Source organism: Pholis gunnellus (assembly GCF_910591455.1).
Source record: "Pholis gunnellus genome assembly, chromosome: 19".
Classification (NCBI taxonomy): domain Eukaryota; kingdom Metazoa; phylum Chordata; class Actinopteri; order Perciformes; family Pholidae; genus Pholis; species Pholis gunnellus.
The window spans coordinates 3,936,597-3,950,818 of record NC_136546.1 but is presented as its reverse complement, the minus strand read 5'-3'; the positions used below and the strand labels follow the sequence as shown (position 1 = coordinate 3,950,818).

The following is a 14,222-nucleotide window of genomic DNA, read 5'->3' as shown; positions in this document are numbered from 1 at the left end:
TCATCGAGCTGCACAAACAAAGTGCACCCTGCAAGTAATTATTCTCTTTGATGAATTGGTTATCTTTATCTTCATTGCAAGAACAAAAGCAACTTTGCATCATTTTAACAGTTTTTTTAAATTGTTCTATTTGGTTAAAACCATAGACTGTATACAAGAAGTGAACATAGTCATCGTGACGCCACCCTTTGGTTTGTGGACTGCTGTTTTGAAGCCTTGAGTTTGGCGATTTTGCCGTCACCATCTTGGATTGTTTTTTTCGCAAACCAACGGAAGGTACAATATTTGGAATGCAGGGGAGTGACGTAAAGACATACGGCTCTGATAGCGGCAGCGACCTGTCAATCACAGTAAGCCAGACCTAAAGCATCCCCTGCTTTATGGTCTGTTTGACTCTAAATGGACCATCATTTACTAAATGAACATCATGCTGTGTTGAAGAAGACTTGAAACTAGAGATTGAGACCATAAACTCATGTTTACAATGTTTACTGAGGTAATAAATCAAGAGAGAAGTAGAGTCATTTTCTCATAGACTTCTATACAACCAGAGGAGTCGCCCCCTGGTGGACATTAGAGAGAATGCAAGTTGTAAGACAATTGGTTTCACTCAGCAGAACAGGAGGTTGCCGCTTGGTTAAAACCTCATAAATTCCTTGCTGGCCTTTTTACTATTTGACCTTAGTACTCCTTCAGCCTTTTACTACTAATGAGATGTTATATAGAGTGTTCCCTCATAGTTACTCCTGCCATCAATTATCCTCTATGGAGCAATTCCAGAGTACATATCGATGACATTGCAGGTTTCTGATCGGCTAACGTCCGACACCGGGAAAGCGACATTCCTGTTGTTGCCGGTCCTGCCTGGGAACGTTCACCAACTGTCCCAAGTTGATGTTGAGGAGCTAACTCCAGTGCACCCGCCATGAATTTACTTACTGTTTACCATTTGCAGCCTGTATTGATCCCGTGTAAAGTCAAGTCTTAGCTCATCAATAAGCACTTGGTGCACCCATCACTCTCACAGCAGCCGTTTATTGACGGGCGAGGTTTTGGGAGACACCGCCGCTCCATGAAAAGCGCCATCTGATCACTGTAAGCTCTGATCCGATGGCGCCGGGCCATTGTTAACAAACGCTTCGATTGGACACTTGCCATACAAAATGAATGACCATCTGCTGTGGGCAGAGTGGCTGTAAACAGCTTCAGATGGCTGTGTGGAGGGAGATGGAGACATTTATCAGCCCAGTCATCATCAGCTCCGTTCGCTCTTGCCCGCTCCTCTTCCTCCTCCCCTCTCTCTCTCTCGGCTTCTCTTTAACTGCCTTCCTCTCTTTTATCTGTCACCCTCCTTCTGCTCTTCCCCCTTTTCTCTTTTGTAACTTGAATTTATGCTACAATTTTTAATTATATACACATCTGTTCAGGTTGGCAAATGATTTTAACAGGCAGCTAGGATCCGTTGTTGGGGTAGACACTCAAATTTAATGCATCCAGGCAAATATGCAATGCACAGAATTAGTGCCGTAGTTTAAACAGCAGGTCTGTGGGAGGGTATGTGGACGGCTCAAACAAACAGGACCTTCAACCAGGAGAAGTACCCAAGTATTGTGGAGTTATTCTGAAGTTAAGGGAATACAGTTTTTCCCTGAATAAGTCGCTAAATTTGTCGCTAGTCGCTTATGAGAAATATATTTGCTTTATTCAAGTTACTAAATCTACCGAGAAAGTCGCCAAAATTGGGAATGCTGCCTGGCAACAGAGAATGTTGGCTGCTTGACATTTGGCCAGACCGGACCTTCTCCAGAATCGTCTTCCAATCCATGAAGGATTGAATATTATTTAGCTGCTTCATATTCAGGGGGCCTTTGAAAAGCTGTGCAGAGGTTTTTCATGCTTGTGGTGTTTTTTTTTAATTCGTCGAAAACCAAAATGCACCGGAGCAATTTTTTGCTCCAAACCAGTTGATGGAAACGCGCCACATTTCTTTTTTGGGACGTTTCAAAGCTTCGCTTAAAATTCACTTGCCGATTGAATGGAAAAGCGACTACAGTCATGACTCACTGGGGCACTTAAGTAGAAAGGAGCCATCGTTAAAGTCAGTAACACCTGTACCTGCTGTGAAGAGTCAAAGGCCAATGGAGCTCTACGACACGGAGAAATAAGCTGTATGTAAGGCTTGTGTCAGGCTTTGGATCCATTGGTGCGGCCCTTACATTGGATCTGTTCACAGGGTGAAAAATATTGAATATAATCAGACTCATAATGATTTTTCAATTTGTTGTTGTTTGTCTTTAAAAAAAAATCTGTCATAATTCCTTGTATGACACTTCCCATCTGTATTTTGTGGTACTTTCTGCCTTTTCTACCACACACACACACACACACACACACCTACACACACACACACCCACAAACACACACACACACACACACACACACACACACAAACACTGCAGCTCTCTGACTTCTCACCTCTGTCTCGCTCCCTATCTCTGTGAAGTCTGGCTAATGACACTCTTCCAGATGGCTTGCTTCTGTGTATGTGTGTGTGTGTGTGTGTGTGTGTTTGTGCGTGATTGTGTGCTGGCCAGGTTTTTAAAAATGTTTTTCATCTTCCTCTTTCTCTGATAAAAGAATCGGTCCAGTCAGCACAGCTGTCTATCTGCCGCCTCCTTCCCCTGGCGCGTGTCTCCATTAATCCCAGCGTTTGTGCAGCACAGCTCAAGTCTGAAGTCTCGGCCGGGCGCTCTCCTCCACCACTCCACCTCTCAGTCCTGTGCACCGCGTCTCACTCTCTGATCCGGTCTCATTCTCTCTCTGTTCCTGCTTGCGATCTGATCGTACAGCACTGCTCCTCCGGCCTGCTCACTCTCCATCCTCCTGCTGCAACATGTCCTTCCAGTTTCTTCTCCCCTTTAGCCCTTCGGTTTCTGTCTCCCCTCTCCATCCCCCGTCCTTTCGTTGCTGTGTAACAGAGAGTGACATGTTTGGCAGCTCCCTCTGCTCTCTCCCCTCATAAGGAATCACTGTCCTGACCCACTTCCTTCTTGCAGCCGCTGCCACACATAGGTACGCAGCTGTGTGAAACAACTTGTGTCACCAACTGCCAGGGAGAAAGATGTGCAACCTACCGAAACCGACCTCACTGCACGGGGCGTGATATAATACCTGAAAGTGAGATGTTTATCTCGCTATCGAAAAGTAGTTCAAATGAGCGCGTGGTTCCGGTTTCTTTTCCTGCGATATCGGTATTAACCATGAATAACTGTATGTATGTATGTAATGCTGAAGGGTTGTCAGTGGGTCCCACTGCGAGGCAACAGTTCCCTCCGCAGCTTCAAAGTCACTCGGAGGAACTTTTAACTGGTTCTGAAAAGTCTCAATTTAATACCGATGCCTCTAAATGACGTAATTAAACGAGATCATCAGTGAGAAGATTGGCTATTTCTATATAGTTATTCTTAATGCTAGTCATCGGTGCCACCAGGTCGGATTCCGTGCAGGTTCACCAGAAACTCCTTCAGCTCCAGCGGGGCCTCCGCCAGCAACCAGTCCACCACAGACAGACCCAGATCCCAGAGGTGAAGAGCTCCACGACCGGCCAGCAGCGCCTTTCCTCCTCCGGCCAGGAGCAGGGCTTTAGCTCCAAATGCTAATCTTAATCCTGCCACAAAAACAATTTCTACTTCACCTGACACTTTATATTTGGGTACTTAAAACCCTCCTCCACTATCTGCAGATGAAACCTAAAATTTACATCCCCTTGTGGCCTATTTTATGGAAAACAACAACTATGCTGCTTGTGATTAAGGATTGATTTATTATAACACATTTTAATGCAAAAATCCCTCTATGAGTGGTGAGCTGTTCGCAGAAGCAAAGATGAATTCATGCATCCAGACTCTCAGCGTCACATAATGGATGTCTTTGTTATTGGGAAACCCTGCTTAGAATTATGAAAACTTCATTACTCAATATTTGCATATGATTTGTGATCCTTGGCGGCGTTACGTCTTTAACGGCGATGAAGAGCAGAAAAGGACCCTGATGGGTACAATGATTAAAACATTGAAATCACCTCTCTCATTGCTCATACAGTACGTGATCACTCTGTGATTTTGTACCTCAATCAGATAGTGATGAATGGAACGTTTGCATCATAAAACAAAGCACAGCTGAACATGTTCTTGTGAGCTGAATCCATCATGTTGGCAACGAACAAGCCTCCTAGTTATGCACTGCAACGAACCATTACATTTACTACACTGTACTCTTTTGTATTTTTTTGTTGATTCATTATTTATCATAATAATAATGAAAACATAATTATATGAAAAATGATGACAATAATAATAATAATTGTTCTAACTTCCCCTCCGTTATACACTGATGTAACTCATTCTTTGTTATTACTGGCAACTGCTGTGTTTTTGTTTATGTCAATACAAAGAATGAAAAATGTTTCCGTCTTTGTTTCAAAGCAAGAAGTAATTATGTATTTGTATTTCCATGCTGTGGATGATGTTGGTGTGGAAGGAATGCACACTATTACACATTCTTTCAGTTACTGGGACTTCAATCTTACTTAATCTAAGTATATGTTTGAATATGCTTTAAAAAAAGCTAGTTTTGAAGTTCCTTACAATCTTTAAAGGCATAAGGTTATATAAATGAATTTCAATTTCCTGGCTCCCAGTCACTGCCAGGCAACCAGAAAACTCCCGAAAGTTATTGTTTTCCTGCCAAAAAGTAATCTGAAACATAGCTACACCTAAAACAAAATTGTCCGTGCTGCACTTCAGATTTTGCACGGCTGAAACAAATGAGATGTAACATGTTCACTTGTGAGATAGTTGCTGGTAGGTGCATTCCTTTAGGCTGTCTTCCGCCCCCTGTTTCTAGTCTTCATGCTAAACTAAACTAACTGGCAACTGCCCGTAGCCCCGGTCATCTGATACCAGCACACAAGGCACCCTTCAGTGTCTGTATAGGGTTACATTATTTTATGATGTTTTTAAAATCAAAGCAACCTGGACATAAACTGTGTAGTTACAGTTAAATAGGGGGATTCTACGTCAGAATACTGCTAAAGTAAAGTAATCTGTATAGACATTTAACGTTACAGTTAATTACAGTAATTCTATAGCAACATACTGCTTAATCAGAGCAATATACTGGCATGGCCACTATGAAATAATTTACTGTGAAAATGAATGCAACTAGTTGCCAGTAATTTACTGTGAATTTACAGTAAAAAAATGTACAGTGCATTTGTGTCATTAGACGCTTAGATCACACCCGTCACATATATAAAAGTGGATTCTGGACTGCTGTGAGTAACATCAAGGTCACACACCACTGCTCTGTCTCTATTTCATTACTTTCAAAAGTATTAAAAGTGGAAAACTAGAATGTATTGTGAGCTTTTTAAAGTGTTATGAAAAGCAATAACTGCAGAGGAGAATATGATATATATATATATATATATATCATATATACATATCTATACCTCTCTCTCTTATATTATCACTATACATATTAATGCTTTTCTATAATTATCCATTTTCATGGTCGTTTAATTATCTTTAGTCTAATTGTGCCTGTATTGTATAATTGTCATTGAGGACCCCCTTGAAAATGTCCATATATACTGTATATACGTATATATATATTTTAGAATATAGGGCCATGAGAGCAGGAGAGAAGAAGAGATAGGACGAGAGGAGAAAATGAAAGAGAGGAGAACAGAGCAAACGCCCCTGCTGCCCCCCCCCCCCCCCCCCCCCCCACATGTTGGCTCGATGGCTACGACCTCGCAAAAAGGCCTTTGCCCAAGAGGCCAAATATGACAAGCAGGGATGAAATCAGGTTGTGAAAATGTCCACAGTTTGAATGCACAAAGTTGGATCTGAGGAGTCAAACACAGACATACCAGACACACACACACACACACACTCACACACACCTACACACACACACACACACACACACACACACACTCACACTCACACACACACAGTCAGTAGACCTGGCGGCATAACATGGATTGATGCCATAATCTGTGGATGCCACATTTCTCTGGGCTCTGTGACATTGCAGAAGTCGTGGCTCCGGGAGTTTCACACCATGCTTTCACTGTCTTGCTCTATGTTCCCACACTGCTGTACCGGCAAGTGTTTCGTAGCTGCTTTTATGTCAGGAGAGAAAGAGAGCACTTCATATGCTGCACACCTCCCTGTTTCAGAACACAGGAAGAGCTGAGTATTCCTGCAGTGCTCTTTGTGATGTGAAAAGGAGCCATTTAACTCGCATGCTTGTGAGGTGAGCACAAAGTGGACAGACATCTGGAGAATCAAGTATTGTTGTTACGGTAAGTGGAACCCAGCAGGTGGAAAACAGCTTTAAAATGAGCTTCATCCCGTCTTGTGATTTTTTTTTCTCCATCTTGGATCACTTTTCAAGTCGAGTGGGAGGAATTGAATGCACCTCGGGCGGTTCAGTTAGTTGAAACAACCATCAGGTTTGAATGTTTCTACTGATGAAAAGCCGCTCTGTGCTTTGTTTTAAAGTGACACTGCAGTGTTGTTTTTTTGTTTTTGTTGCTCTGCTTTCCTCTTGATGTTTGAAAGGATTGTCTCTGAACACAGTGGGCTTTAAAACGGGATTAGCTGCAGATAAATGTCCACATCTCTCTGTATCTGTATCAGTATTTTGGCAAATCATTTAAGAAACACTACCTTTTTTAAATACTTTTTACACATCTGTAGTTTTAGTTGGACTTGTAAATTCCAATTATTTATGTAGACCATAACTTACCCCATTTTTATTCAGAGATTATTTAAATACTGCACTGCATAAGAGTTATTGCAATGGATAACTTTTCAATTGTGAAAGTCGTAAACAGACACTGGTCACATTGTAGCTGTATGAGTTACGTCCCAACAAATATTTATGCACATCTCTATGATCTATTTCTATTAGAGTCGAAGGTTGTTACGTGATTATAGAAGAATTGCACTGACATGTTTGTCTTTTCAATGGACAACTGGGCTCTTTCACTATGAGTTAGGAGGAACATTCTCTCCTCCTCTTGAAAAAAACCCAAACGTGAATAAAAGATTGGCTTCCACTGAAGGAAATGGATACAAAAATACACAGGTATTGTTAAAAAATACATAAACCCTGTATTATTCCAGCACAAATATGGCACAAATTCGGCAGTGGCCCCTCTATGGCCATTCATAGCACTGTCCTGTAAAATCTCTATAAAGTACTAACTAAGCAAACTTAGCAGCTACTTCATCTTACACAGGAAACTAAATGTGTCCATGCTGCTTAATACACTGATAGGGCAAATGAATACACCAGAAAATCAGAAATCATCATAACGAGCTCTAGTGGCCCACATGGAATGTTTTCACTCCACAAGCATCGGCAAGCCGTCTGCAACAGTCGTCATTCCCAGCAAAACAGCGCATTATATTGTACCCCCTTGTATATTCCAGCGGCGCCTTGACCTCTGAGCAAGCACGCTGCTCTGAGAGACGGTCAAACTAGCTTGATTCTCACTGTGTCACAAGATCACAATAGAAACGCGGGATCACATATCTCAGAAAAATCCATCTAGTCAGGCTTCAAGTGATACGCTTGTGTCCAGCGAGCCATAGCACGGACCAACCAGCTTCCTGTGAGGAGTTACTGTAAGCTAGACGGCACGGCTTAAGTGTGTGTGACGCGACACAGAGAGGCGACTGTTTGTTGTAAACAACTATGGGGGCTCCTGAAGAGGTTAGCGTAGATGCTGCAATATAATTCATTCTATCAGGACTGGAGAGTACTTCTTCATGGAAAGAACAGCTATGTACAACACTAAAAGCTTTTCTCCATGGCAAAGATTTGAAAGTTTCATTGACAGATGGTTTATACAATCACCTGCCAAATATATTTTTGAAAGCGCCTGCCCTTTTCCCAACAGTTTCCAATGAAGGCTTCTCAGATGGTTCTGTGTAACAAACCACCAGGTGGGTCCGGTTTGCTTTTATCACCTGGTTACATAATGATAGAACGTCCTCTATAATTACAACTGCTTTCTCAATGTCAAGGCTGTCCCAAGGCTACCTCTCTCTCTGTCTCCTTCTCTCTACGTTCTCGACACTCCAGGGGAAATGCAGCACCTGGCGTGGTTGATGCTTGTGATGCTATGGATGGTGCAGGCTGCGGAGGGCTGTCCCGATGTCTGTATGTGCTCCAGGAAATCCGGTCCAGAAAAGTCAGAGGTCAATTGTCATAAGACGGGGCTTCGCACCTTTCCCTCCAAACTGCCCCCTGATGCCTGGATCCTCAAACTAGGTAAATATCTTGTGGTTGATCAAATCAAACCCTAAGATTGTTGTGATGCTCCACACTTAATAACGTAGCGGACATTTACTGCTAGTACACATAAGCATTGTGGGCCATGACAGCATCGGTATCCGACTTTCCTACTGCTTTGTTAAAGGTGAGAATGGTATCACAGACCTGAAGGCTAACGCTCTGAGATCAATCCCAAAGATTAAGAGCATCAACCTGGAACGAAATGCCATCAAGTCCATCCACCCCCAGGCCTTCTCCGGCGCAAAGCAACTGATGCTCCTAAATCTCTACGGCAACCACATCGCCAACCTTCCACCGAAGGGATTCCAGGTAAAGACTTTTTGGAGAGGAATCGTTTACATGCACAGCACTCCCGATATAATGATCTGACCCTTCCATGTCTCTAGGATCTCCTGAACCTTCGCTTCCTAATGCTGGGACATAACCAGATTGGCATCATCAAACCTCAGATGTTTGCTGGAATGAGGAACCTGTCAGACTTAGACCTTCCGCTTAACGCGCTGACTACGCTCCCATCTAATGCCTTTAAGCCTCTGATCGCCCTCAAAGTTCTGGACCTTTCCTTGAATCGCATCCAGAAGATCTCTCCGAAGGCCTTCATGGGACTCAGACAGCTCATGTTCCTCAACTTAGACAATAACAGGTCATCACACATGTCCTTCAGTGGATTCTTCTATATACCTCTCAATGCCAAACCTATTACACTTAGCAATGCCATAGGTGGATTGATTTTCTAGCACGGGCATTTGCATTGAGAATCATAAATTAAAATTAAAATCATTACAGAGCCGGAGCAGGGGGGTAGTATTCCAAGAAAATTATTCGAAGAGTAAAGCCGTAAATTTGAGGCAATGTTCCTGAAAGATAGGTATACAGTACATGTCTTCTTTTATGGTCTTTCTTTGTTCTTTTATGAATATAATGCAGACATCAGTATGGTTTGTATTTCATTCTCATGTTGGACCTATTGTACGTTTATTTTGCCAGTGGGTTATCAGATAAATCCTAAGTATTGCCGTTACAGACGTCCTCACTAACATACAGCCTCTGAGCGAGGTGAATGTGTATGTAAAGATACATACACTTGTTTTCTTTCATGTTTATTCTGTGTTCTTTTATGAACATAATTAAAATATTGATATATTTTGCACTTGGCGGCTCACATTACCGCAGTGTTTAACAGTGAGGTCTGTGGTGTGGTGAGGTTGATCCAACATTGCAAATAGAAGAAATGTGGTTCCAAAAAAATTACTATTTTTCCAAGTTTTTTTCCTTGCTAATGTATGACTTTATAATCTTAAAGAATATTCAAGTTTTTTTTTCTTGCTAATTTGCCAATCTTAGTTTTTTTCTGTTATGCTGATTTTTTTCTCAGAATATTACCCCCCCTCTCCGGCTCCATAGTTCTTTTTCTTATTACCTGTGGCCCTAATACGTTGTCGTACCTAACCTTAACTATACTGTAGTTGGCATACATGAAACTAATTTTAATTAAATAAAATTCAGTCATTCAATGTTAAAACACATCTTCATTAGGCGTACATTCAATATCGATGTTCTGTCTAGGGATAGAGTTTGTTCGGACCAAAAAGTCTTCCAAATAAAGGATAATTTACGTTGTGTGTAACTTCCCTATAGAACCACACATAGAACAGTCTTCCAATCGGGTGCACCTACCTTTGCTGTGTTTTCTACACTGAGGAGACAAAACAAGATATAATTTAACAGCAGACAGGAGTTTGTAATAAGGGAATGCCTTCATCACACTATGAGAAAAGTGTGGATTATGTTTTCATATTGCTCAATAGACATTTACATTAGTTGTGCAGTGCATTGATGTTCATCAAGGAATTCTCACTTTCCAAATCCAGTCTGAAGAACATTCCCGCTGGAGCATTCAGGCCGCTGCGATCTCTGGAGATGCTGGTTCTAGACAACAACCTTCTGTCCACACTGAGCTCCTCAACTCTGGACGGCCTGGGCAACTTGCAGGTAAATAATCACATCTGGTCCATATGGTTTTCTGTAACTTACTGGAAATGTAAGAATGTATTTTTAGCTAATGTCTGTACATTTCAGGTGACCTTACCATTAAACATTTTTATATCCACTTGCAGATAGTTGTTAATGTGTTCACTGAGACATACGTTTCTTAGAGTGCATTGTGTACACTAAATGACAAAAAGAAAATGTGCTGAATATTGACATAGGAACTCTATCTGAGGAACAACGAGCTGGAGCACCTGCCACCTGATGTGTTCAGGAACATGGCCAAGCTTTCTCAGCTGGCTGTCAGTGGAAACCGCCTGAAGACAGTGGACGGAAACATGTTCGCCCATATGCCTGGTACGACTACCACCAGCCTGCCGTTTTTACAGACCCACTTTCACGGCAAATAGTCGAGGTAGAAATGATTACATTGTTTACTGATGATTTAATCTTGATGAATTTCTTTTTCTGACCCCTGTCAGACCTGAAAAAGCTCTCCCTCCACGATAACGCCTGGCAGTGTGACTGTAACATCGTCTCCTTGGTGCAGTGGATCGGGCAGACCAAGGCCACCTTGTCGCCCCGGGACGCCCTGAAGTGCATGAGTCCTCCGGAACTCCGAAACAAGAGCCTCTCCAGCCTCCAAGCCGACAAGTTGTCCTGCCACGCCTAACGCCAGAAAACCTGTATGAGGACCACAACACGGGCTCTGGGCATTCAGATGATTGACTCTTACTAAAAACAGATTTATTTTAACTCTAGACTGAGCTTGTACTTGTAGAGGGTAGTTATTTCTTTTATGATTTCTCAAAGCTGTGATGCAGCCAATAGATGTGTATCTTCTCGACATTAACAACAACATAGTGATGTTTTCAGCTAAAAACCCGTTGCAATCTTTGACCACCATGTATTTTGGAGTATAAAAGAGCTATATATGCCATTTCAACCCATATTGAAGCATTGGAATCCTTAAACTAGCAGTTAAAGCATGAAAAGAACTAAAAACTGTTATGTTTTCATTGAGCGGAAAGACATGTTGTACACTGTTGTACTCTCCACCAAGTGCCGTCCCTTATCACCAAATTCAACACTGAGATTAATATTATAATCTCATATTGCTTGTCACATAGAGCCTGTGCAGGTTTGGAAAGGATTACATGCAATAGGATTATATTAATACGATTCCAGGAAATGGTTTAAAAAAAAAAAATTAAAGGCCTTTGGATAGTGAGATGATACACAGCAAGGATGTGCACCGCAAAATCTAAAACTGAAGATGGCTGGAGAGGATGAAAGTTTATTGAAATTTTAATCTCGAAATTAGATTGAAAGTGATATAAGGAAAATGATCCAGGATGATGTCACCACGCAGCCCAGCAGTGATACACTACAAGGCCAAAAGTATGTAGACACCTGAATATTGTGGTTATTGAGCACGGCATTAATTGGCTACCTCTCCTCCACCAGATTTCAGAATCTGGTGGCGGCAATTTGCTCCCATTAAGCCCAGGTGGCAACTTCCAGGTTTGAAAAGGGAAAACAATGTGAAACTTGCATTCTCTCTAATGGCCATCAGGGGGCGACTTCTCTGGTTGCAAAAAGAAATATGATTGTATAGAGGTCTATGAGAAAATGACTCTACTTATCACTTGATTTATTACATCAGTAAACATTGTAAACATGAGTTTATGGTCTCAATCTCTAGTTTCAAGTCTTCTTCAATACAGCATGATGTTCATTTAGTAAATGATGATCCATTTAGAGTCAAATTTGTGTCCGTGTTTTCATGTTAGAACTTTAACCCTCTACAGTGTGTTTTCAGTCCATGAGAGATAATTGAGAAATAACCGCTTTGGTCACCTGAAAATATCTTATTCAGTGTTTGTTTGGAATTATCTCCACCCTCTCGTGTCTTTTCTGTTTGCAAAAAAACTAAGATGGCTAAGAGGCTTAAAACCGCCTTCCATGGTGGCTAGGTCCACTTCTTATATACAGTCTATAAATCAGCCGCAAGAGCATTAGCGAGGTCCAATCCGCATCCCGTTTTGGTTGCGTTGGGCATGCGTGTGAGAGTGTATATGTACCACACAAACCAAATTAACAACCATAAAACACTCATCAAACCTTGGCTACCCCGGAGTGGTGGCGTTTTTAAATGACCTTTTTCCACCTCTGCATGTCTCCCGTGCGGCTATGTTTTACATGTATTTAAACATCTGCGTTGTGTCACAGTAAAACGCAAGACAACACAATGACTCTGCGTTGTTGTTTGGGAACAGGAATGCACAAAAAGCTGCTTCAGTTCAGCTCCCCAGTTTAGTTCTCTGTGGTTCCCATAGTGGATGGATCCCTTAGCCCACATAATGAAAAGCAGACCCAGAGCAAAACTACATGACTGCTTACTTTTGGCAGAGAAGGACACAAAGAAAAGTTCTGTCAGTGCACATTTCAAGTTCTGCTAATGTTGTATTGCAACCTTCTTCGTCCCTCTGTCAGAGAATCACTCCTCTGGTTCAGTAAGGTGGAATTGAGCTGGGAGATGGGGGAAATAGCAAGAGCATGATATCCTGTCCTCAGCTTTCTGTAATTGACAAGGCGACTCCCATCGACCTCCCCCACACAGTGACTTTGACACGAAAATGCTAGCGTCTCCCACTCCAGAGGGGGAGATAATCGCCATAATTTCCACCTGCATTAAACCTGCTATTATAGGAGAGTGCCCGAGAACATTATAATAGCTGTGCATTGTTCCGAGCCCCAGCTTTTTCTCGCCCCCGCTGATATCCTTCGGCATGTTACGCAGCAAGGTCTTTTTTCTGTGTGCTTATTTGAATCAGCCGCCTATCATATTGTAACGGGGCGGGGGGGGGGGGGGGGGGGGGGGGCTCACTTTGATCGCTGAGATCATACACCAACATCTCATCAGCTCACAAAGTGGAAACGTTTCTCGTCTTGTCGGGATTTGTTATTATTTGTTTGCATTGTTGGCATGTCCAGATGGTTGTGGTGTGCGTTTCTTTGTTGTTTTACAGTTATGTATTTGTTACAGCAGCTGTACAAGATCTCTTGTAACATGCACCATGCATCAAATAATGTATTATCAACATCCCATTGCATTCTACGAGTATGTTTATTTTCCAATTATTCAGGCTGCTGTGTTTTGTAAGGATTTCATAGAGCCTTCAGGCGATAATTGGAAAATAAAGGCAGTTTATACCCTAAAGATTCTTGTTAAATAGCCAATAAAGATTTTCTGTTTAGGTCGGATATGGCAATTCACTATGGATGCGTCAATGCACTGCCAGATATTCTTACTGAGCGGACACACACGTTGCATCATTAGAGGCGTGCTGTCAATGCAGTCTTGTTTCAAAGGATCTTTTCTGGGTGTATGCTGCTGCTGCTGTGTGGCATCAGAATCAATCAGGAAAACACTTTCTATGGCCCTTGTGTCTGTAATGCATTGTAAACATACACATAATGTGTAATGATCAGTGTATAAGTATAGTAAAGGCACTCCTAAATATTAATTATACTATTTAAACAATAATCACAACACATTATAAAAGCATTTTAAAAAGAACCGTAAAGGTCAGGCATCGTAATACGTCATAGTTGGTGGTCTCTCGCTGACATTTCTTTTGCAAAGATCATAGATCATCATAACATTTTTAAGTGCTAATATTACCTTGAGCAAACAGGCACAAAATAATAAAAAATAAAAAATGAAGAGGAGGAAGACTGAAGGGGGGCAGCTCCACTAGACTTGCCATTAACAGAAACTGCCCTCATGTTCCCCTAAGGCTCCAGTGATTGATATTAGAGTGCATTATACTGCCAACACTTGTACTGACAAA

General features: G+C 41.9%; 1 protein-coding gene across 1 annotated transcript; it reads left to right on the top strand.

The window, feature by feature from the left end:
• Positions 1-8,207: 8,207 nt before the first annotated feature.
• LOC306711640 (uncharacterized protein) lies at positions 8,208-11,038 on the top strand (the record flags this gene model as incomplete). Its single annotated transcript, XM_079180656.1, has 6 exons — positions 8,208-8,352; positions 8,501-8,685; positions 8,763-9,019; positions 10,248-10,368; positions 10,587-10,722; positions 10,848-11,038. 6 exons carry the CDS (start codon positions 8,208-8,210, stop codon positions 11,036-11,038), a joined length of 1,035 nt encoding a protein of 344 aa, XP_079036782.1.
• Between the last annotated feature and the right edge of the window lie 3,184 nt (positions 11,039-14,222).